General features: G+C 39.7%; 1 protein-coding gene across 1 annotated transcript in view; it reads left to right on the forward strand.

Moving 5' to 3' along the window:
* LOC110171014 (dipeptidyl aminopeptidase-like protein 6) overlaps positions 1-25,702 on the forward strand; it is a 416,594-nt gene that overhangs the window by 223,486 nt on the left and 167,406 nt on the right. Inside the window, 1 exon segment of the mRNA XM_055151254.1 lies at positions 16,283-16,397. Within this exon segment, the coding sequence (XP_055007229.1) occupies positions 16,283-16,397 (115 nt within the window).

A 25,702-nucleotide genomic window follows, 5' to 3' on the forward strand; every position in this document is an offset into this window, starting at 1 on the left:
AATTACTGACTAAACCAAAGAACCCACTGTATTACAACATATTTTTGCATTTTAACCATTTTAATTTTAGCTGTCCCCATCTATATTATGTCATGTGGAACCCAGAAATAGAATGATTTTAAAATGGATGAAGAAAACTACACATTTTAGTCAACATAAATACACTTTACACTTATCATACTCCATTTATAACCTGATATTATGACACTCTACCTCTCCTGAGCTGCTACATTTGCTTGTTTACTCTGGTGAAAAAATCAGTCTCTAATATTTATCGACACATGACTCGTAGTGTCCCTGTTACTCTCTCCATCTCATCCGGTCATGCTTAAATCTGGTTTCCCTTTAACAGTCTCTCGAGTGCCACCTGTTGTGGGTTATGAATACTAACTATTGGTCATTTCCATTGGCAGATCGTGGAGTGAGCAGCTTCTGTTTTCTGATCCTCGTCTCTATGATATCACTGTGCTGTTTAAACAAGTCCTCTACCCCTGACTGCGTGCCCTGGCCTCCTGTAAAGACTGCAAATTAAAAGTACATTACATTACAGCTCAAACTTGGCACTCATTACACTGTGGCCGGGCTGTGTGTTTAATATTGAAAGTATGCAAGCTGTTAGTGATATTAGATTTTTCAAATTATAGAAGTCCATTTTATCCACCGCAATTATAGTTGGAAAAGCAGTTCAGAACCAGGACCTAGAAATGTGAGCGATACAAGCTTTTTCACCGTAAAAGTTCATTAAAGGTGCATTAAGCAAGTCTTCTGGTGGAGCGTCTGCCAGCTGCCTCACTTTGCCTGAAATATTCCATAGTATGGCATTAAAATCATCAATCCACATTAAGACAAACACAAGTCAGATCTGTGGAGAGCCAAGCCTGTTTGCGGTATTTGTTTACAATACATTTTTAGATTTTTAGCAATAAAAACAGAAATTCAAGATAGTCATACTGTGGATGATTAACATTAAGTTCTTGGTTTCCTGGAATAGTCTGGATTTATGGATAAGGGGCCATCCACACAACAATGTTTTTTGGTCAAAACAGAGAAGTTTGTATTCATTTTGGCCTTTCGTCCACACAGAGCCGATGTTTTGGGTGGGCGAAAACTGAGTTTTTTGAGAACGGGTTCCATAGTGGAGAAATCTGAGAACGCCGGCATAGCCTTTTCATGTGGACAAGCAAACCTCAGCTTTTTGAAAACAATTACATCACGATCCCGTCATCGCCAGGGTTGATGCAGCGAAGCCCTCCTAGCCTCCACAGACCGCAAAACATTGCCAAAATGGGACAGGTGTAGTTTACGGAGCTGCTCCTTTTGCCCAGCATCCGAGACACGCTGTTAGCGCCAATACTAACAACACGCACAGCAGATTACGCACAGGGATCAATAACAAAGATTTTACACTGAAATTAATCCATGTATCACCGTATCAGAAACGATCTGTGTCCAGACACGTCGTTTCTGTATCTGCAAGCCTTCCTTATCCACACAGCTTTGTGCATATTTGTTTACGTTTTACAGAAACGAAACTTAAAACTGCATGACTAATTTGCATAAACTGAGTGCTCAAAAAACTGCTCTCTATTGTGCACTGATGCGGTTCAGCTTCTGTCGGACTAAAGGACATGACTCAGTGGATTATATGGGTTCTTTCTGCGACTTATGTTTAACTTTTGCAAAACAAACCGTCTATATTTCTGGGATACATCTAAAATCGGCTAAATTACTTTAAAGTTTAAAAAACGGTGATGAGATATGCATTATTAAATATTATTATCATTGTTAACAGCGCCACATACAGGTGTGGAAGATGTGGCCAGTTTTTTTCAACCCGCAAAGAAAAAAATCCAGGAGCGTTGTCGTGTGGTTAGTCCTGATTTAGTCCAAGTCCTTGTTCAGCCCTGGTTTAGTAGTTCTAATCCTGGTTTAGCCCCCTTTGTCTAATTCTGTGCCCAAATATTGCAGTACTTTACAATCACTTACTTGTGTAGTCCAGATTTCTTCTTGGTTTAGTACTTACATTAGTCCTGTTTTAGTCTACCTTAAGTTCCATCATTAGTCCACGCTTAGTCCTTTTGTTTAGTTTCAGTCCTGGTTCAAACCTGACCTAATTTAGCAGCCAGAAAACGGTACATTTCAAATCCAATACTTTTTTTCCGTGGTGGTCCTTGGTGTGAAATCCGATTACATAAGAGGCAGCATTATGCCACTGTACCCATACATTTAGATTACGGCTATTTTTGGTTCCATTAAACGTGTAGAATATGCAAGCCAATACAGGAAATATGCAAATGTGTACACAACACTGGCACATAGAATAAGAATTAATGAACTTTAGCACTGCAGTCAAAACATTAGCATTATCCATTGGGAAATTGTACACATGTTTACAGTATGGCGATATTAAAGGTTTAAAGGCGTGTTTGTTCAGTTTAAATCACAAACACGGCTCAAACAAAGTACTTGCCCTTGTACTTTTAGCATATAAAAGTGTCATGTGTTTCATAGACTATCCATGGGTCTCTGAATGATGAAAAACGAGGACTGTCGCCATAGTAATAAACAAATTACAACATTTTTATATCTTTTGAATACGAAAAGACCTCAAACTGTTGCATTCATAACATTTATTCAAATTTATATGTAATTCTAACATATAAAAGAGCGACTGATTTAAGTACAACATTTTTTCATAGACTATCCGTGAGTCTCAAAATGTTGAAAAATGAGAACTGTCGCCATAGTGATAAACAAATTAAAACACTTTTACTTCTTTTCAAGGGGAAAGTCCTTAAATATTGCCTTCATAACCAACCATCACCATAGTTATGCAGATTTTAAAGATGCACTCTGCTACTTTTTTGGTCTGCCTGGATACAAGCAGGTGATGCAACAAGGCCAAATGCTGAGCAGATCTGTGGAGAGGCGAGCCCACACAGAAAGAATGTATTTTTATTCATAAATATCCAAATCTCACAGCACGATATTTATTGCGATATTTTGAAGAGATATTTTTATAATTTTAAATGTAACACTTTTTTGCTTTTAAAATACCTTGACAAGATTTTGGTGTGAATTATTTCCATCATAATCCCAAGAATTCAAGTAAAAAACATATCTCTTCATGTTGTCTGCGCTGAAATGAATCCTGGGATATGTAGTTTCCGATCTTCATAAACTGTTGCTACTATAAAACCACGCATTTAAGTAAAGGAACTTGTGATTCGATATATTGTGACACTCCACGATATTATTGTGAGACTTTTGACGATATAATATCTCAATATTTTGGTTATTGTTACATCCCTATCAATAAAATATGAAATTGATACAAGTAAGAAGCAGTAACATGGTCAGTGAGACGAGGAGGTGGCTGTGTTGTGGTGTTTGTAATTCACCTGCTTGTTGAAGTTTGTTTATCTTAATGCACAAAGCACAGTATGTTCCCATTACATTTTACTCTGCATGTACCATTTAGTCAAGTGGGCCCCATATGGTTCAGCTGTATTGCTCTATAATGGCCCATTCCGAGCTAGTGAATGAGTCTGGAGTCTGTACCATTATACGGCCATTCAAACATCCATTTTCTGAAGTGAACTACGTCATGATGGAGTCAGTACATGCTAGGCTCAGAGCTAAATATGTTTCAAATATATCAAATGTACTGTGCGGCATCAGGTGTTACATTTATGTTAGCGTTAGTGAACTCATTTGTCCAACTGTGAAACATGGAGCTATTGTATTTATTTCACTAACAGAGCTATGCAGGCCTGCAGGGTAATGCGTTTCTATTTCTTTTCTTTAGAGGCAATTTGAAATGTTATTTAAAGGTCCTACATGGTGCAAAATTTACTCCTGTGAGCATTCAGTTATCTCATTTATCTCATCAAAAACATACCTGGAGTTGTGTTTGGTTCATTCTCAGATGTTTGATTAATCCTTTATTATTACTCTGTCTACATCTCCAGACCTCAAAATGCTGTGTTCCTCCTTGTGATGTCATGAAGTGGTAGTTTTCAAGACACTACATTTTACCTTTAGTTCAGTAGGGAATTTCAAGACTGAAATCATCCAAATGATTCAAGTGAAGGTGTATGGAGTTGAAAAACACAGTGTAGCACTTCTTGTATTACCGCTAGACATCACAAAGTGGAACATAGTGTTTTCAGGTTTAGAGAAATTGCCGTATTTTTGTGTTAAACATGTGTGAATGAAACAAAACACAACTCTTAGGTATGTTTGTGATGAGGAAACAACATTATAACATAGATCAGAAAATAAAATACATTGAAAACTCTGCCTTTTAAATGTGAGCAAGATTTCCTCTCTGCAAATTTGACTTGTAACTTGACATGCTGCCACCTGCCTCTCTCCATAGATACGTTTAATACTAGGGGTGTAACGATATCCAAGTCTCATGATACAATATGATCATTGCGATATTGTGGGAAAGCTCACAATCTGGTGGAGAGGCTCACGATTAGGAATGTAACAATATCCAAATCTCTCGGTACAATATTTTCACGATATACATCTCACGTTACGATATTTATTGTGATATTTTGTGGAGGCTGATGAAACTGTTAATGTACTTCTTTTTCCTCTTAAAATGCCTTGACAAGACTTAATCCAAAGAACTAAGACTTTAAAGTGTTTAGAACTGTTATTTCTTCATGTAGTCTGCACTGAAATGGAGCAAAGGATCATGGTCTATGTAGTTCCCTCTGCCTTTTTTTTTTTTTAGCTATTGCTGCACCATAACTCTTAATTTAAGCAAAAAGACTTGTAATTCAACATATTGTGATGGTCCACGATATTATTGTGAGAACTTTGACAATACGATATTTCAGTTATTGTTACATCCCTACTTAATACCATATTGCTGAACATTATAGGTATGTCTGACATCAATAGAAACTCAATCAGAAATTCAGCCAAGCGAAAATGCATTTTTATCCTGAATAATTTATCTTTAGATCTCTATTCTCAGATTTAATTATGCTCTATTATATGCAAACACGTCTCTGCACTGTATAGGGACATACAATATAATCAAATGCATAGAAAATCAGCAGTCGTCTTCTTCAAAGGTTGCCACGGTAACCACATCCTGGGCTCTCGAAAGGCTCTTTTTGCTTTTGTACGACTAATTTCTACCCGGAGATGCTTGAATGGAAAGGTCACTAATTAAAGATGGCCTCTTTGGTGAGTGTTTTCCGATAACGTTGGCTGATTCAGAGATACATTCTTCACCTGGAAATGAGTTGTTGCTTGGATTTGATGGCCAGGGGAGAGCACTCATTGATTCTAGTGTCGGAGATAGTGGCTCAAATTCTCCAAGACATTTCAAGATGACGCCTTTTTCTTATCAGCTGTTTCTTTTGTTCTGTGGTCAGTTCAAATCAAAACATTTCAACTGTTTAATGAGATAATAATAGGCTAAAACTGATCAGGATTGTAAGGTAAATTCTGCTGTTTAAAGTGCAGATGTTTTGACCTGGCTTATGGGTCATATCTCAAGCTGAAACTTAAACAAGCAGGAGAAGGCTCTACTCCAGGCCAAATAAGACAGAACCGATTTGTGTGAGCTTTAAGCCATGTAAGAATGTTGTTACCTCATCAAAAACACAACTCTGGATATGTTCTAGATGAGGAAACAACATTATTACCACCTACAGCCTCCACTCAAATTCATTTCTTTCCAGCAACTAGGTCAGGAATCGGAATACACTAGACAGTTTGCAAGAACTTCGGAAGTTGTAGATTGCGCACTGGCCAATCAGCAAAGAGCTATGAAGCCATGACTGGATCCCTTTTGTGGTACAGCAGAACAGTAAAAAAAGTGGTCGAGATGTATGTAGACGAAGACATACATTCTGTGTTGACAACGATTCCCGAGATTGAGGATTTAAAGCCAGAACAAAGAGAATGTTTGGCAAATTTTATAAAGGGGAAAGATGTTATTGCCCTTCTTCATATGGGATTTGGGAAAAGCTTAATATAGCCTGTTAATGGCACATGTAATACGTCACGACCAAATAGCAGTGATTGGTTAAATAAAAAAGTACCCGCCTAGCGTCGAAGCGAATGAATCCTAATGCTGAGAGGTCAAATGGTTTCCACAAAGTGAAACTGGTTGATGAATCAGGCTACAACATTATAACAGAGATCAGAAAATATGGGCCTGTTAAACAAACAAACAAACAAACAAAAAACATGCTTTTATTTTAGTAATTCTTTTATTAAAATGTTACATACAGTGGCTTACCTAACAAAATTTGCTAACCCAATCTCTAACATAATATGGTTGAATACTGGTATCTTTTATGTTTTAAATCTGAATCCATCTGAATTCTTGAACCTGAAAGCAACTTATTGATTATAAGGTTGTTAAATTAAAATCACGGTGATGCTCTGCTCTATAGCATTATATTCACACAGTGTACTCCAAACACACCTACTCATCACTGCAATGGGGAGCTGTTCTGTCACTTTTATTACGCAGTACAGCATTTTAGAGCTCTATCACGATGCTTTTATATGCACTTATTTCATGCGAGCTGTTTCTCTCAATGGGCCAGTTTTGTCAGTGATTTTACTGTAGTATGAGCCCCAGTTGTGTTGCATAATATACAGTAAAGGTGAGCAGCCATGAATGACACTTTTATCTGCACAATATACTAATTATTTAAAGCAATAAGTATATAAGCACCTTTTACAACTTTCAAAAGCCAGCGCTAGCATGCTAGCAGCACATTTCCTGATTATGAGGGGCAATAGAAAAGAAAGGGAGAGCCGAGTGCCATTTTTATCTGCAGAATATCCTAATCTCTCACCGCACTGAGGTTATAAGCACTTTTCACAGCTTTCAGAGGCCAGAGCGGAGTCTTGCAGTCATGTTAACGTCAACTAGCATGCTAACAGTGCACTTCCTGATTAGAAGCAGCAATAGAGAAGAAAGGGAGAGCCAAATCTCATTTTTATCTGCAAAATATCCTAATTTCTGCATTGAGCTTAAAAGCACTTTTCACAACTGTCAGAGGCCAGAACGGAGTTTTGCCGTCACGGTAAAGCTACAACAACTAGCATTCTAACAGGGCAATTCCTGATTATGAGCAGCAATAGAAAAGAATCAGAGAGCTGACATTTTTATCTGCAGAATATCCTAATTATAGTTTATATAGTGAGTTTATAAGCACTTTTCACAACTTTTAGAGGCCAGAGTGGAGTTTTGCAGTCATGTAAATGTCAACTAGCATGCTAACAGTGCACTTGCTGATTATGAGCAGCAATAGAAAAGAATGTGAGAGCTGAGTGCCATTTTTATTTGCAGAATATCCTAATTATTCACTACAATGAGTTTATGAGCACTTGGCACACTTTTCATTGACCAGAGTGGATTTTTGCAGTCACAGTAAAACAAAGAACAACTATCATGCTAACAGTGCACCTCCTCATTACCGCACAATAAAACGCTTTGTAATTTCACGGGGATGGGTTTATAAGCACGTTTCACGACTTTCAAAGACCAGAGGGAAGTTTCGCAGTCACATTAATGCCAACGACAACTAGCATTCTAACAGTGCACTTCCTGATTATCACACAATACAATGCTTTTTTTAAAAAAAATTTATATCACCTGGATTTTATAAGCACTTTTTCCAACTTTCAGAGGCCAGAGTGGAGTTTTGCTGTTACAGTAAAACTAACAACAACTAGTATTCTAACAGTGCACTTCTTGATAATGGGCAGCAATAGAAAAGAATGGGAGAGGTGTGTGCCACTTTTATATGCTGAATAATCCAAGGGGAATTTGTGAAAAGATTGTTTGAGACACAAAGCTCAAGACAGAATTAGTTTCGGCAGCGCAGCGATAATTTTCATAAGAGAATTTCTGAAGTAAACAAGAACGAATGTATTAGCGACACTTCACTTCATAATGGTGAATAAATAGAGTGAGCAAACACGGAGCTAATGCTAATGCTAACGTCAGATTTGTATTATCCTCCAACAAGAAAGAACAATTGTCAGTTTCATTAGTTTCAAGGTGATAGAGTTTTTTTGTTGTTGTTTTTTTTTACGGTGATTTAAAACAGTTTGAAACGAGCTTAATATTTTCACATTTTCAAAGTTACGAAACAGACTTGATGAATAGATCTGCTTTGAATTATATTTATTATTTCTGGCTAAGTGACCTCCAGTTGGAACAAAATGAGAAAATTGCACTTTTTTATTTTTATTTTTACACATGTGTAGAATGTGGGTGTAGAAGTTTGCTTGAAATAAAGACAAAAATAGATTTAAATAAAATCTCTTTACCTCCATTGTTTTTTAAATAGTGTATTAATTTTTTGTATTTATTTGACAGGGACAATGCAGTCAGATATACTTACAAAACAAAAGCTTATAGTAAAAATGGATTTTTGTGAGTTTTAAACCGTGTTATAATGTTGTTACCTCATCAAAAACATACCTGGAGTTGTGTTTTGTTTTGTTTTTTCCTCACGTTTGAGTAATCCTGCAAAATTATTCTATCCCCAAAGCTCAAAATGCTTTATTCCACCTTGCGATGTCATGTAGCGGTAGTTTTCAATGGTAAAGCTTGAAAACATGGAGTGTCCAGACTTAAACCCCATCGAGCTGGTTTAGGATGAACAGGACAGCAAAGTGAAAGCCAAGAAACCTACAAGTGCCACACATTTATGGAAACTTCTGCAACAGACTTGAGAAGAACATTCTGAAGAATATTTGATTTCTACTGTAGAAAGAACGAGCCACGAGTGTGTTCAGCTGTTATATCTGCCAAAGGTGGACACTTTGGCTACGTTCAGATGGCAGGGCTTAATGCTCAATTCAGATTTTTTTGTGAAATACGATGTTTTTGCGAGGTCGTTCACATTTCCAATTAAATGGAACTTGTATGTGATCTCCAGTGTGCATGCGGGACACTTTCGGGCCGTTTAATGTTGTTTAATGTTTAATGAGCGTGCTCTGTGTTTACGGAAGTTGTCCAAACATGGACACGAGCGTTGAGCACCTGGAGATTTTAAAGTTTCTCTCGTACTGGAGCCAGAACATGTACAACTTACTTGTTTTAATAAGGAGATTGAGAAGGAGAAGGATGAGGTTTTTGGCCGTGGGATTTTGTGTTGCAGTGGCAGCGACGTCCGTTGAAAGGAACGTGTGGATGTGGAGACGTAGCCAAGAGTGGTGAGTGGTGATGTGCTTCTCTTCAGTGACACGGAGTTCATTAACAATTTTCGCCTACTTCAGCGCAGAATAGTGACGTTTTTGGCTTGTTGATAACGTGTAGGTCGGATGAATGCGCTTTGGCCGTTCAGACTGAAGTCGCATGTCAAAAGATCGGATATATATCGGTTTCAGGACCACATATCGAAGTGGCCTGGGTCGCATTTGAAAAAATCGGATCTGTTTCATTCAGATTGTCATTAAAAGATCAGATACAGGTCACATAGGGGCCAAAAAATCTGATTTGGGTCTGCAGTCTGAACGTAGCCTTTGATGAATCAAAAGTTTAGAATACATTTTGATCAACAGTAAACAGTAAAAAATTGGAAAAAATGTGGTCTTCTAAAACTTGACCGGTAGTGTAAACGATCAGGTTCAACATTTGTGAATTAATCTTTTCAATATTTCATACAAAAATAGAATGTAATCCAAAGCTGACTTTTTCTGGAATCTGAAAAACACCAGTGTCCTTCCTGTCAAAGCTGTGTAGAGATATGCTAATTCATTCTTCTTCTAGAGCTGTTTTTAACCACATTTACTTAATTACTTTGTTCTTTAACGAACACAGGTACCTTACATTGTGGTAAACTGTCCCACTGGGTCTCATGTGCAGCTATAATGTCTCCGGCTCTTTTCAATTAGAGCCGAGGAGAGGGTCACTGAGAGGGCTTCTGCTCAAAATCATTACAGCTCCATTCAGACACAGGCCCCTAAACTCGCTCCCCTCCTCCTTTTATCCACTATAAACTCATCACAAACATATTCATCCGCCCGTAACTGTTCAGACTTTTGGACGCTCTCCATAGACGGTGTTTTTTTATTTAGTTTTTGGTTTGGCTCCAGCAGCTGTGAGTTGTGTGTGAGCCAGCTGGAGAGGTTTAACACTAGTGATTTAAGGTAGAGTGTGGAGCTATAGGAGTTCATTTAATCTGTGAAGAGTACAGACTGAGAAACAGGAATGGACTGATGATTTTGCATATGCGTGCGTCGTATTTTCACAACATGTTCACAGTTTTAAAATGCGAAAAACAGAACTAGCTCATTTTAAACAGTGGTTTGCAGTGGTCCAAAGTTATTCCTCCCTTACTTTATACATTCTGAGCATCCTAATTATGAGTTTATACGCACATTTCACAACTCTTAATGACTAGAGTGGAGTAACTAGCATGCTAACAGTGCACTTCCTGATCATCGGACAGTAAAACACTTAATATTTCGATTCAGACAGTACACATAGCTGACTTATTTGAGCTGCTTATATAATATGTCTGTACTGGGGAAAGATAAAATTTGCTCACATACATGGGAGTACTTTAGGGTGAACTTTTTTTTGTTTCATTCACGCATGTTTAACACACAAATCCTGATCCACGTTGTGATGTATCTAATACAGGAAGTGCTCCACTGTGTTTTAAAACTCCACACACATCGGCTAGAATCATTTGGATAATTTCAGCCCTTATTTCAGAGCATTTTGAGCTTTGGAGATGTAGAAAGACAAATAATAAAGAGTTACTGAAAAATGCGTGAATGGAACAAAACACGGCTTAAAGGGACAGTCCGGAACTTTGGACATAGGACCTCATTTCCTAGTGAGCCAGAGTGTTGGAGACATGTGGAGACACTTTTTAAAATATTCCATCCAGGACAAAGCAGTAAAATAGAATAATATACTGTTGAACAATGTCAAACTGTACGTGCATGTATATGCTTATATAATGTACTGTACATATAAGTGCAAAAGATATAAGGGAACAGAAAATATGTAAATGTAAATGAGATTTGACAGCCGTAAAATGTTAACACACATATGCAAACACTGCACAGACAAACTCTGCACTCCACACAACCCCCCTACCAACGGCCCTTCTCTTCTTCTTCTTCTTCTTCTTCTTCTCTTCTTCTTCTTCTTCTTCTCTTTCTTCTTCTTTTGATTTACTTATTGCTGTTGTTGTGTTTTTGTTTGTTTGTTTTTTTCTCTTTGTATGCGTGTTAGTTGTATAGTTTGTTATGTCTATTTTGTTATTAATGTGCTGGGTATCCATTCCCTCAAAAAATGACAATTTAAAAAATAAAATGCAGAGGTCGCTGGTGCTAGGCCAATGCATGTCAATGGCCATAGTTATCCTGCCACTAAAAACAGTCTTACCCACTCAACAAAACACCAGAAGCAAATTTATTATTATGCCAGACTGTCCATGTGAATGTCTGTGTTGATAGAATAATTTTAGAAGTAAGTAGTAGCGAGTTGTAGCTTGGCAACGGCAGACTGATATATGAGAAAATAGTCCCTCAAAATGCGACAATTCATGTGACGCAAGTTTAGTTTTATTTCAGACATTATTCTATATCAACACAGACATTTACATCATTTACATCAGTCTGGCGTAATAATTGTTTTGCTTCGGGTGTTTTGTGGAGTGGGTAAGTTTTTAGTGGCAGGCTAACTATGGCCATTGACATGCACTAGCCTAGCACCAGCGACCTCTGCAAATACAAGGACTGGATGGAATATTTAAAAAAGTGTCTGCACACGTCTCAAACACTCTGGCTCACTAGGGATGATATAAAAGTTGAATTTGCATAATATAGGACCTTTTAATAATATATTTATGATTCAGAAACACATTTTTATATAAAACTTTGTAAGCTGAACTGAATACCAACAGGGAAAGCTTCTATACTTGTCACAGGGTTGAGACTCCTCGTATAGACTACAGTATATATTTTTTTACATAACTGCACTTCCTCTGCATAACTTAAAGTTGTGATCCAAACAGAAACATTTGCTCTCACTATAGAATCTGTGTACTATGAGTTTCCACAGCGTGACAGATAGTTGGGCGCATAACTATAACTTCTGCACACACTTGTCTAAAGGTGCTGACTGGACTGCCTCGCTCTGTTTCCGTAAAATATAGTGAAACCTGTTCTCATTTAATTTCCTTACCCTTATGCCTCACTATGTGTCAGGTACGTTTCCCGGGCACATTATTTGATTTGGGAAAGGACCAGAAGTGACTGCCTTATATTTGGCCGTTTTTCTTCTCGCGTAGCCCACAGTGGAGCTCTGACACCTGCGTTTCTTAAAATCCACTCTGCCTTAGAACCATATTAAAGTGGAGTCGATTCATTTGTTTGTGCTTTTGTGGAGGGGGCAGAAGGAAGGAAAGCCCTCAAGGTTACTCATAACTCAGACATGTTTCGGCTACAAGAGGTTTGTCCCTGTCTCTGTCTCTTTCTTTCTCTCTCTCTCCTCTTTGTCTGGCTGTTTCTCTGTCTCTGTCCCTCCCTCTGGCTGTTTCTCCCTCTCCATCTTTCTCTTTCTCCTCTCTCTGTCTCTCACTTTCTCTGACTGCTTCTCTCTCCACCCCCCACCGCCCTGTTGCTGTTTCTCTCTCTCTCTCTCTGTCTCTTTCTCTCTCCCACCCTCTCTCCCTCCCTTTCTCTTTCCCTTTCCTCTAAGGCCTATCTCTTTCTTTCTCTGTCTTTCTCACTCTTTCTTTTTGTCCCTCCCTCTTCCCTTTTTCCCTTTGTCTCTCCCTCTTCATCTTTCGCTTTTCTCTCACTCACTTGCTTTGACTGCCTCTCTCTCTCTCTCTCTCTCTCTCTCTCTCTCTCTCTCTTCTTTCTCCTCTTTGTCTGGCTGTCTTTCCCTCTCCATCTTTTGCTCTCTTCTCTCTCTGTCGCTCTCTTTTCCCCTCTGTCTTTCTTTCTCTCTCCCCACCCCTCCCTTTCTCTCCCTTTCTCCTTTCTCTCAGCCTATCTCTCTCTCTCTTTCTCACTCTTTCTCTCTGCTCCTCCCTCTTCCCTCCATCTCTCTCTCTCTCTCTCTCTCTCTCTCTCTCTCCCTCCTCTTTTGTCTGGTTGTCTCCTCTCTCTCCAGCTTTCTCTGTCTCTTCTCTCTGTCCCTCACTTTCTCTGACTGCTTCTCCCTCTATGCCCCCATCACGCTCATCATTTCTCTCTCCCCTCTTTCTTTCTTTCTTTCTTTCTTTCTCTCTCCCACCTTCTCTTTTTCTCCCTTTCTCCTTTTTCAGCCTCTCTTCTCTTCTCTCTCTCTATCTCTCTCTATCTCTCTATATATATGTGTGTGTGTGTGCCTCTTTCTTTCTCTATCCCTCCTCTTTGCCTGGCTGTCTCATTCTCTTCTCTGTCTCTTTCTTCCCCCTGTCTCTCTTTCCATCTTCCACCCTCTCTCTCTCTCTCTTTCCATTTCTTCTTTCTCTGTCTTTCTTCCCCACTGTTTCTCTCTGCCTCCCTCCCTCTCTTCTAACTGTCTGGCTGTCTCTCCCTCTCTATCTTTCTCTTCTTTCTCACTTACTGACTTTGACTTCCTCTCTCTCTCTTTTTCTCCCTCCTCTCCCCCTTTATCTTTCTCTTTCTCCTTTCTCTGCCTCACTTTCTCTGCCCCCACCCCTTCCTCTGTCTCTACCTTCTTGCCTGTCTCTCTCGCTTTCTCCATCTTTCTCCCCTTCTCTGTCTGTCTATCTGTCTCCTCTCTCTTTCTCTTTCTCTCTCTCTCTCCTCTCTACGCTCCTCTCTCCCTCTATCTCTCCTCTCCGTCTCTGTTCCCTTCCTCTCCTCCTCTCTCTCTCCTCTCTAAGCTGCATTTCACTGGTTCCATTTTTATCTGTCACATTCGTTTGTGCGTGATGGCCGCTGATGCCCGCCTCATTAGGGTTTACCTCCTCCTCTCCCCTCTTCCTCCTCTTCTCTTTTGTCTCCTCTCCCCTTCATCCTCCTTTCTCCTCTCTCCTGCTTCGTCATCCCTCTCCTCTCTCCGTCCTTTTGTCTCCAGGTAATTTACAAAACTATTAAACATGTGGGATGGCAAACAATTAATGACTAATTTAATAAATCACGAATCAACACTATGTGAACTGTCAAGGGACGAAAAATACTACGACTGCAAATATTACATCATGTATTAGGTCTCTGAGGGAGGACTCGCTATTCAAATACTTTTTTCAATCCAGTACTACTACAAAGAAGCTCATTACTATTACTATATTGACTTATATATGGTAGATGAACATTATATTTTGTGGGGATGTACCGATATCCAAATCTCTTAATACGATATTTGCACGATATGGATCCCACGGTACGATATTTATTATGATATTTTGCGGAAGCTGACAAAACTGTGAATATGCTCCTTTTCTGTTGTAATCCAGATAATTAAGATTTACAGGAAACAGTTATTGCATCATGTAAATTGGACAGAAACAGAGCAAAGCATCATGGGACATAGTACAGGGGGCTCCAGTCTCCAACCTGTAACTCGGGAGCTAACAGTAGTTCTCCACCCCCTTCCAAGTAGCTCGTCAAAGGATTTCTGAATTATCCATATTGTGCTGAATCATTCAAACTTGATGAACTCCCGTTGTAAATGTTTAATTTTGAAGACTAACTTTGTGCACTAATACATGGATAAAGGTTTGTGTTTTATAGGGATCTAACTGTTCCCCATCTAAGGCTTTCCTCTGCTCAGTTTCTTGTGACGGCTAAAATTAGTAACTCTTTGACATTTTCTTTTTATAAAGGTACCTCACTGGAAGAAAAAGATTGGAGACCCGTGTCTAGTATATGCAGTTCTCTCTGTTTTTAGAAGGAATTTAAGCAAAGAAACTTATTATTCTATATTTTGTGATGGTTCATGATATTATTGTGAGACTTTCGTTGCATTTCTATTCGTATGCCGTGATTCACTAGCCAGGCTGACGCCACCAAGTGCCTCCACTCAATTTCAGTTCTGTCCAGTGACTAGGTCAGGAATCAGAATACACTAGACGCAAGAACCCAGGGAGTTTCAGACTGTGCACCGGCCATTCAACGAAGAGCTGTGTGGTACAGCACAACAGCAAAAAAAGCAGTCGAGACGGATGTAGACGAAGCCAAACATTCTGTGTTGGCAGCGATTCCCGAGATCAAGGATTTAAAGACGGAACAAAGAGAATGTTTGGTGAATTTTATCAAGGGGAAAGACGTTATTGCCCTTCTTCCTATGGGTTTGGCGCATTACATATGTCACGACCAAATAGCAGCGATTGGTTAAATTTTAAAAAGTACCCGCCTACGGTCCAGTGAACAAATCCTAATGCTGTGAGATCCAACAGTTTTCATGAAGTGAAAGTGATAAATCAGGCTAATGATTCACATATAACTTGTGAAAATTGTAAGATGCAATGGTCAATCTGAACAAATGATATGTCCTCATATTAGAACTTACTTTAAAAGTGAGCTTTCTAATGTATTTTCTGCATGTATTTTGTTTGTCTTTGTATCAGAAACACACTTCTGTCTATCTGCAGCTAATAATATCTAATTTGATCGATCACAAACTCAGAAGAGACAGAGCTCAGAGCAGACTGACTGAGCACTGGCTGTAAATAGTTGTTCTAAAGCTGGACACGAAACTGAATATGGAAACTTGCGAATATTATTAATGTGTCAAATGTTTTACTAGAGCTAGATGTATATTTTAAGTGTATATGACAGGTTTGACTCATTTAGAGCAGAGAGAGGTCATTTCATTACCTAGAAACTATATTGTAAACAACAGTCAAATCTTGTCTAATTTACATCTTGTCTAATTGATCAATAAAACTAAAAGACAACACACTTTATTTTGTTAAGTGATGGTTTAAACTGATGCTTTCCTGCATTTTGGATGAAATTTGCAGTGTTAATGATATAAGGAAAGGGATTTACTGCCACTTCTTGTGTTTTATTGTACTTTTGTTTTCAACTTTTGTGGTTTGATAATTGAGTAAAACAGCTTTTAAGATAGACAGTGATTATTTATTGATTATTTATTGATGTAATGTATTTTTTCTAATAGTGTTCAGGCTCACCTCATCACTTTTTGCTTTTTCCTCTCTCTAATCCGAATCTCCATGTCTGGGTTTCAGCGTCCTGTCATTATTTTTGTCATTTATGTTTAGTTTTGGATTGTTAATCGCCATGGCAACTGTCCTGAGCCCGCGTACACCCGTGTGAGCCGCTGCTGTGCTGTGTGTTGCAGGAGCTGGTGGGCAGTAATCCTCCGCAGAGAAACTGGAAGGGAATAGCGATCGCGCTCCTTGTCATTCTGGTCATCTGCTCCCTGATCGTCACCTCCGTCATCCTGCTGACACCAAGTACGTGCCCCCGACCGGACTAACGGATAACGGAGGGGGGGAGGAGGAGAGGGGGAGGAGGGAGGGAGAAGTAAAGAGAGAGTGGGAGGAAGAAGGAGACTGGGAGAGTATTTGGAGAGTAAAAGAAAGAGAGAGGGGTGAAGAGGGAGTGAGGAAAGAGCGGAAAGAGATGGAGAGAGGGATAGCGACAGAGAAAGAGAGTGCAGAAGGAGAGGGGGAGAGAGCCAGTGAGAGTATTTGGAGAGAAGAAGAAAGAGAGAAGGAGGGAGAGAGGGTTGAGGAGGTGAGAAAGAGGCAAAGGGCGAGTGAGGGGAGAGCGGAAAAAATGGAGAGAGGGGGGAGAGAGCAAGAGAGGAAGAAGGAGAGGAGGAGGGAGAGAGAGTGAGGAGATGGCACAAGGAAATGGAGAGAAGGAGGAAGAGTGACAGAGAGAGTGAAGAAGAATGAGAGGGGGAGAGCCAAAGGGAGAGCAGTTAGAGAGCAGAAACAAATGAAGAGAGTGTGAGGGGACAGAGAAAGAGGTAAATTGAGAGAGGACGGATAGAGAGAGAGTGGAAGGAAGAAAGACAGTGTGAGAGAGAAAGGGAGAGTATTTGGAGAGAAAAAGAAAGGAGCAGAAACAGACAGAGAGAGGGAGAGGGATAGAGATAAGAGACAGCGAGAGAGGGAGTAGGAGAGGATGAGAGAGCAAAGGAGCGTATTCGAAGAGCAAAAAAAGGGAGAAAGAAGGAGGGAGAGAGGTGTGGAGGTTGAGGAAGAGGTAAAGGGATGAGAAGATGAAGAGAGAGCAGTGCAAAGACGGAGTGAGAGAAAGGAGGAGAGGAGGGAGAGGGAGAGAGGAGAGAGTGCAAGGTAATGGAGAGAGAAGGAGGAAGAGAGACAGGAAGAAGGAGAGAGGGAGAGAGCAAGGGAGAGTATCTGGAGAGCAATAGAAAGGGAGAAAGAAGGAGGGAGATGGGGTAGGGGTGAGGAAAAGGAAGAGATAAGAGGAAGAGAGAGCAGGGGAGAGAGGCAGAGTGAGAAAGGAAGAAGGAAAGGAGGAGGGAAAAGAGGGAGAGAGAGATGGAGAGCAGAAAGAGATGGAGAGAGGGGTTAGGGATAGAGACAGAGATATGACGAAGAGAGAGACAGAGCAAGAGAGGAAAAAAGAGAGGAGAAGGGGAGAGTGCAAAGAAATGTTGAGAGAAGGAGAAAGAGAGAGAGAGAAAGAATGAGAGGGGGAGAGTCAAAGGGAGAGTAGTTGGAGAGCAGAAAGAAATGAAGAGAGTGTGTATTAGTGATAGAAAGAGAGGGGCAAAGAGAGAGGAGAGAGAGGGGGAAGAGAAAAGGCACAAATAAAAGACATAGAAGATAGAAAATATGAAAGCGAAGAGAAAAAAAGGAGCGAGAGAGAGACAGAAAGAGCACAAGATAGAGAGAGAGAGTAGGTGCAAGCGAGACGGTGAAGAAGATCAAGAGAACAAGAAGAAAAAAAAAGAGAGAGAGACAGAGAGAGCGAGGGAAGGAGGGAGAGGAGAGTCAGACCTCTATACCTGTGTGTTTAGAGGTTGTTAATATGCAGAGACATGGACATTAGGCCTCACAATCCATCTGTACGCTAACTGTGTGAGTGGGGTCACGCTCTAATATACATACACACACACACACACACACACACACACACACACACATACACACACACAGACACACACATACACAGTGTAATATCTAAGACTCCTGTTTCCACACGCAGCGGTCATACACAGAGAGGAGAAGGTCACACTCTCTCACCGCAGTCAGCTTGTGTTACATGGACTTCTTAAACAATATATCTGTATCTGTGGTCGCCATGGAAATCATTGCATCAGAAAGGTGCCGTGATGTGAATACTGATTTGGCATAGGTGTCTAAAGATGTATCCTATAGCCTGGAAGAGGACAGTAATGGCTACGGATACGTTCTAGGATGGAAGATAATTTGTTTCATCATATTTAGAATTTTAAATGCCTCACTTTGAGGTTTTTAACTCTGAAAAAGCATGTTTGAATTAGTTTTATTATGAATTTTAGTTGCTGTGATTTTAAGTGTGCATTTTCAAAGTGTTTAAAATTTAAAATAAAATGTCAAGTTTTGAAATATTCAGCACAAATATTTTCATGCATCTCGAATTTTGGACTTCGGGTCATCGCACAATGCATACTGGGAAGGGTTCTTCGAAAAAGTGAGCATCAAACCGTCATGTTTAATTTCCCAGTGGGATGCGTCTGTTGTCAAAGCTGATCTTTTCTATTATTTTGAACCATATTTCTTTTATTTCTGGTTTTGATACTGTCATATTTTAGTTATGGGATTTGGACATTGTAATTGTGTGGTTGTTGGATGTCCTAACAGTGGAAAACGGCTCGAGAAACGGGCTTCAGAAGTTTGCACACTCCATAACTGCAAAAGGGAATCAGATCTGTGTGACTACAACCCTCTGTTCAAACTGTTTCCCTTCCCAACGGAATTGAAAAATAGTGAAAGGCGATGAGCAGTACTGATACACAGGAAGGACAACCAAGGAAACCTTTGGCTGCCTAAGAAATCATCCAGAGTTTACAGCGATCATTTTGTATGTGGAGTGCTAACAAAGTAAAATCCCAATCCTTTACTCAACCTTTGTTACGAATTTAAAAAGTCAACGCCAAAGCAAAAGGCACCAACTGTTCACCAAGAAACACCTTCCACTGCAAAGCGACCAAGACGTGATGTTGCTGTAAAACCACAAGAACAAGAAAGTGTGAGCTCGCCCTGCTTGTCCTCTGTACCTCTCGCTTAACAAATGTGATTTTGCTTTGTTGCTGTTCCACATACAAAATTTTCGCTGCAAACTCAGGATGATTTCTTAGGCAGCCAACGGTTTCCTTTTTCGTGCTTCCTGTGTATCAATACTGCCCATCTCCTTCGCCTTTCACTATTTTTCAATTCCACTGGGAAGGGAAACAGTTTGAACAGAGGTTTGCAGTCACACAGATCTGAATTCATTTTACAGTTATGGAGTTCGCAAAACTTCCAAAGCCTGTTTTCCACTGTTAGGACATCCGACAATCACACAATTACGATGTCTGAATTCCATAACTAAAATATGACAATATCAGAACCAGAAACAAAAGCGATATGGTTCAAAAGAATAGAAAAGATCAGTTTTGACAATAGACGCATCCCATTGGGAAATCAAACATGGCAGTTTGATGCTCACTTTTTCGGAGAACCCTTCCCACTATGACCGGAAGTCCGAAATTCAGGATGCATGTATTCTCAGTGAAAAAAAATTGCAGGAAAGATCCAAGATGCCAAGGCCTAAGCAATCGATCCAAAGTGACCAGATCTAATTTAGTAACCAAGCAGGAAATGGTGCAGTGAAGCGATCTGATTGGTCAGAATTCGCCTCATCAAAACCTCCTCGCTTTGATTTCTTAAGTCTAAACCTGCCCCAGATGAGAACAGCCAATAACAACGACAAACAACAAACAACAAACAGCCTCTGTCCTCCTCACTCCCATTATCGATTGCTTTGGCCTTGTCAACTTGGATCTTTGCTGTGGAATTTTTTACTGCGAATTTTACACTCTGAATTTTGACTTTTGAATTTGAGGGCTTGAAAATATATGTCTGGGAGTCTGGGAGTCCCTACTTAGACCGCTGCCTCCGTGACTCGGCCCTGGAGAAGCCGAAGAAAATGGATGGATGGATAGAAAATATATGTGGTGAACTTTGTATTTTGAATTTGAAACATATTGAAAAAGTATACTTAAAATTTCAGCAACTAAAACTCAGAATAAAAATAATTCAAACATAACAAATCATCTTCCATATTCTACCATTTGACAGCTTGGTTAAAACTGCTTATTCATTAGTTGTAAAAATTCTAAGTAAAAAGTGTTTCATTTTTACTGTAATATTCAACCAACCAAACCTCATATTGTTTGCATAAGAGAAAATGCACTCTGCGAATTTCATAACAAAATAAAACATTAACAATAACGTTGCCCTGGTCACAATATTCCTCAATTAAAACCAATTTTGTGTACTTTGATTTGCATTTCAATTTGATAAAAAAAGTCCTATGAGACAACAAAATAAAAGGCTGCCATTGTTTCTTTTGTAAAAATCCATCTACACTGTATTATTTTCATTGCCGAATAAATTAACTGTGTAGTATGAATGCACTCAGTTGCTAATCGTAAAAAACTTAAAAGTTGGAGAAATTATGCTTGTTTTTTTGTCCACCACACTTTTATTCTGCATTAATTGATTCAGTAAATGTGACTAATTACTAGGGCTGTAATTGACTAAAGACATTTTTGGTCGACTAAAGACAACATCAAATCAATAAAAAGGGGGCGTGGCAAAAGCTCTGTAAACTATCATGTATCTCTGTGTATCTAACCCACAGACTGTAAAGATGAACATAACTAACTTAACCTGCTAGCTGCCAACATGGAGGCACTTGCAGCTCCATCAACTCTGGCTCCAATTGATTTTACATTGGAAAATTGTCACTTCTCTCTCTGTAACTGCTGCTTTTAGCCTCCTCATTTTGGTCTTAAAGGGACAGTCTGAAATTTTTGACATAGGACCTCATTTTCTAGTGAACCAGAGTGTTGGAGATGTGCGGAGACACTTTTTTAAATATTCCACCAAGTCCTTGTATTTGCAGAGGTCGCTGGTGCTAGGCTAGTGCATGTCAATGGCCATAGTTAGCCTGACACTAAAAACAGTCTTACCCACTCCACAAAACACCCAAAGTAAATCTATTATTATACCAGAATATCAATGTGAATGTCTGTGTCGACACATTTGAAGGATTTATGTCTGAGCAGCAGCAATGAGTTGTAGTTTCTGATAGAAAGCTTGGCAGCGGCGGACTGATATGTGAGAAAATAGTCCCTCAACATGCGACGATTCATGCGATGTAAGGTTAGTTTAATTTCAGACATTATTCTATCAACACAGACATTTACATCAACAGACTGGTCTAATAATACATTTTCTTCAGGTGTTTTGTGGAGTGGGTAAGACTGTTTTTAGTGGCAGGATAACTATGGCCATTGACATGCACTAGCCTAGCACCAGTGACCTCTGCAAATACAAGGACTGGGTCGAAATATTTTAAAAAGTGTCTCCACACATCTCCAACACTCTGGCTCACTCGGAAATGAGGTCCCTATGTCCAAAAATTCCGGACTGTCCCTTTAAAATGTTCGTATTAACCCGCTCTACATGATTGTGGTTTTTATTTGCTACTTTGTCTGTGAATAAATTCCTATTCTTAATAGGGAATTTAGCTCCAAATTTGCCCCCATAGTCCACTTTTTAATACAGTTTATGATCTGACCCAAAGTGTAGTCTAGTACAAGTGCACAGATTTCATGCATAAACAACTATTTATGTAGAAAATGTCTTAGGACACAATGTATTTATATAAAGACAGAAACTTAAATAATGAGTTTAAACTGCTTTTTTACATATAAACTTTTTATATATTTACTAAAATTGCCAAATCTAAATAAAAAATAAAATGGTTCGTTTACAATTTTGGTAAACTAAAACACTGACCAATTAAGGACTACAGCCCTAAACTAATTACAAAATGATCAGTGTAATTCATGCATTTTCATTTCTTCATACCTCATTTTCAAACTGAACTTTATTTTAACATGTTCTGATCAGAAAGAGTATCAGTTGCTGCATCCTCCTTTCTCTAACTTTTCTCCTCTTCGCTTTCACGTGTCTGTGACCTTGATGTTTTCTCTTCACAGATTTACATGAAGGTTTAATCAATGGCCCATCTGTCTATATTTACTCACATAAAGTGCTTTCATACTGTATGCATTACCACAGCCACGAGTCAATAATCACTCCTGATCTTTGTGCGCGATGATTCACTCCCGGTAATGGCACGACTTTGTTTGTTGTCATTGTGAAAGTGAGTAATCTTCCTATATCTCTTTGAGGCCAGGGAGAATACCAGTCAATAGTATTAATATATTGAGGTTTTTTTTTTACTTAAATATTTACTTGAGAAATCATTTTATTAGTGAATTTACTTTGTGTCATTAGGCAAGACACTTATGTATGTAGCCCTACATCACACCACGTCCTACTACATCAGCAAGGTGTGTGATGTGTCTTGCTCCCAATTATATAAAATATTCTACTAGAACTAGAAAACAATCACCAACTTTACTACTAGGTTTGTATGTGAGCAGCATTAATCAATGTACGGAAGCTACAATGAACTGCCACTTTTCTGGAAGGGGGGTCCGCTACTGCTTGTTTCCATGGCATTAAAGAGCCCATATTACTCTACTTTCTGTGTCAGGCTACGTTCAGACTGCAGCCTGAAGTGACCCAAATCTGATTTTTTTGCCCCTATGTGACCTGTATCTGATCTTTTAATGACAGAACCGATTTTTTGCAAATGCAACCCAGGCCACTTGGATATGTGCTCCTAAAACCGATACATATCCGATCTTTTGACATGTGACTTCAGTCTGAACGGCCAGGTCGCATTCTTCCCACCTACACGTCAGGCTCAGAGTCTAGTCAAGGGAAGGAAAGCGAGGTTAGTGAGTTAATTAATATTTGGTGGGATCGCTGTATTCAGGCCAAATTGGAGGGGTCTTATCGGAATGAGGGGGGTTCTGAAATGATTGCCAAAGAAATGGCCGAGCGTGGCTACAGGCGGTCCTGGCTCCAGTGTCAATGAAAAATAAAGAGCCTGCGAACCAAATACAAGGAGGCTAAAGACGCAAACAAACAAAGCGGTCATGGACGTGTAACTTGTCCATTTTACAACGAACTGGACCATATATTGGGAGACAAGCCCAGCGTTTAGGCGACTTCCGTAAACACTGAGCACGCTCGCTGCCTGTGACGTCGTTGTGTCCTTCAATGTGCATGCGGGACAATTTTGGGGCGTTTAAAGTTCACACCGGAGATCACATCCAAGTCGCATTTAACTGGAAATGTGAACGACCTCGCAAAAAAATCAGATTTTACAAAAAAATCCAAACTTAGCATTAAGCCCTGCAGTCTGAACAGAGCCATAATGTTGTGTCCTCATCAAAAGCATATCAGGAGTTGTGTTTTATTTTGTTCACATATTCAGAAAACACGCTGTGATGTCATACAGGAAAAGCTCCACTGTGTTTTTAAAATCCATCCTTCACTATATCATGTGGATGATTTCAGCTCTGGAATTGGCAATTTCTGCTGAACAAAAGGTAAAAGGAAGCTGTCAATTTGAGGATTTAACAACATTTTGACATGGCTTAAAGCTCACAAGAGTCCGTTTTGTGTAATATAGTCCCTTTAATTACTTTTACTCAAGTACAGCTTACAGTAGAATAGAGTAGTTCTGGTCTGTGTACACATAATCCTGCTTTAGTCCCATATGTGAGAGTGAGATATCCGTTCACATGTTTGCAGGGGCTGGGGCATTGAGAGCTAAACCTGCATATCTCCTCTTTTGGCTCTGACCTGATCCCGCCCCGGGGTGACTACGTGGACCTGTCTGAACCCTGATGCCTTTTCCATTATAACAGCAGGACAGGGACCAAGAATATAGGGCAGGTGGTGTGTCCAGGCTGCGTCACGTCCTAATCCTTCCCCCCCTGCTACGAGCCAGTGTGCTGAAGCAGAACCATGGTTCCGCTCCAGGACTGACACAGACCTCACCCCTGTGTACTGTAATAATAAGAGCTGTTTTTTGAGGAAAGGCTTTGAGGACACAACATTATGTCCTGCTTTGGTCCAAGAGTGCTGTCAATGGTGGAGGATTTATTTGCAATCTGCAGAGGGTTTAACTCAGTCTTTTGTGTTATTATATTGGATTGTGTTTAGAGTAGGCTGTTTCTCCTACTGTTGTTTCTCTTTAATTTAAAGGTCCTATTTTACGCAAGATGGAGAGATGGACTATGGTGAGATTTTAGCCATGTTAGAATGCTATTACCTCATCAAAAAACATACCTGGAGTTGTGTTTTGTTTCATTCACACATGTTTGAATAATCCTTTATTATTCATCTGTCTACATCTCCAAAGCTCAAAATGGTCTGTTCCACCTAATGAAATGGTAGTTTCCAAGTTAACAGTTACCTTTTACCTTTTGTTCAGTAGAGTTGAGGCTCTTAATATTTCATACTTAATAGAGTACTTAATACTTTTAAGAGGCGCGAGGAGGTGTGGCATGGTTTAGTTCTGGTTAAAACCTGTTTTAGTCCTGGTTTTAGACCTGGTTTAGACCTGGTTTAGACCTGGTTTAGACCTGGTTTAGACCTGGTTTGGTCCTAGTTTAGACCTGGTTTAGACCTGGTTTGGTCCTGGTTTAGACCTGGTTTAGTCCTGGTTTAGTCCTGTTTAGGGCACACTGCTAGTTCGATTATTTGGTCCGCACCAGGCAATAAAATTGTTATTACTATGTAGCATATAGACTCCAGTGTGGTCCTTTCACACCGGCAAACGAACCAGAATTGGTCTGATTGACGTTTCACCGATATATTTTCCGGTAGAAATAAGCACCCGTTTGGGGAAACAGTCCGATGTTCCCCAGCACCGCTATTCCCTGCTTCTCAGGCCGAGGCACTTAATATCACTCCCTGCTCCAGCTCATCTGAGCCTGGGAGAACATAGGTATGCACCCCCAATCTTGACTCACTATAGAGCGACACATTTGCACATTGGTGCTTGCTCTGATCTTCATATATATCACATTCTCTGTGTTGGCCATTGTAAGCAAAATACCCCAAGTCCTGGTTTTGTCCTGGTTTAGTCCTGGTTTTAGTTCTGGTTTAGAGACACAGCCCTCGAGGCACTCTCCACGTGGTGTATGGGAGGGAGGGTTCACGCTTTCTTGGCTTGGTACCAAATGACCCACGGCCCAAGGGTTGGGGACTCCTGCTCTAAAATACAATTCATCAACAACATTACCTTCAAGACAAATGCCATAAGTCAAACACAATACATCTGTTTTACAATCAGTCAGAATGTTTAAATGTTTGAAGAAGCCTAATGTTGACTGGCCTGCTGCTCAGAAGACATTGTTTTAGCCCATTGTGGTAGTTTGTGCAAGTTTTAAGTTCAGCTGGAAGCGTGTTCCAGTTTTTTGCTGCTGTGTATGAGAAACCCGACTGTCCCATCACAGGACGCTTAAAGGGAATGGCCAGATCAAAATTTACACATGGGTGAGATGTTCTAGTCATCTGCTCTGATCTTAACTGGAAGATGAAGAAACAACATTATAACATAGATTAAAAAATAGCCCCAAATTGGCCCTTTAATATTC

This window comes from Boleophthalmus pectinirostris, unplaced genomic scaffold, assembly GCF_026225935.1.
Source record: "Boleophthalmus pectinirostris isolate CB_2022bp ecotype Guang Dong unplaced genomic scaffold, ASM2622593v1 HiC_scaffold_15, whole genome shotgun sequence".
Taxonomy (NCBI): domain Eukaryota; kingdom Metazoa; phylum Chordata; class Actinopteri; order Gobiiformes; family Gobiidae; genus Boleophthalmus; species Boleophthalmus pectinirostris.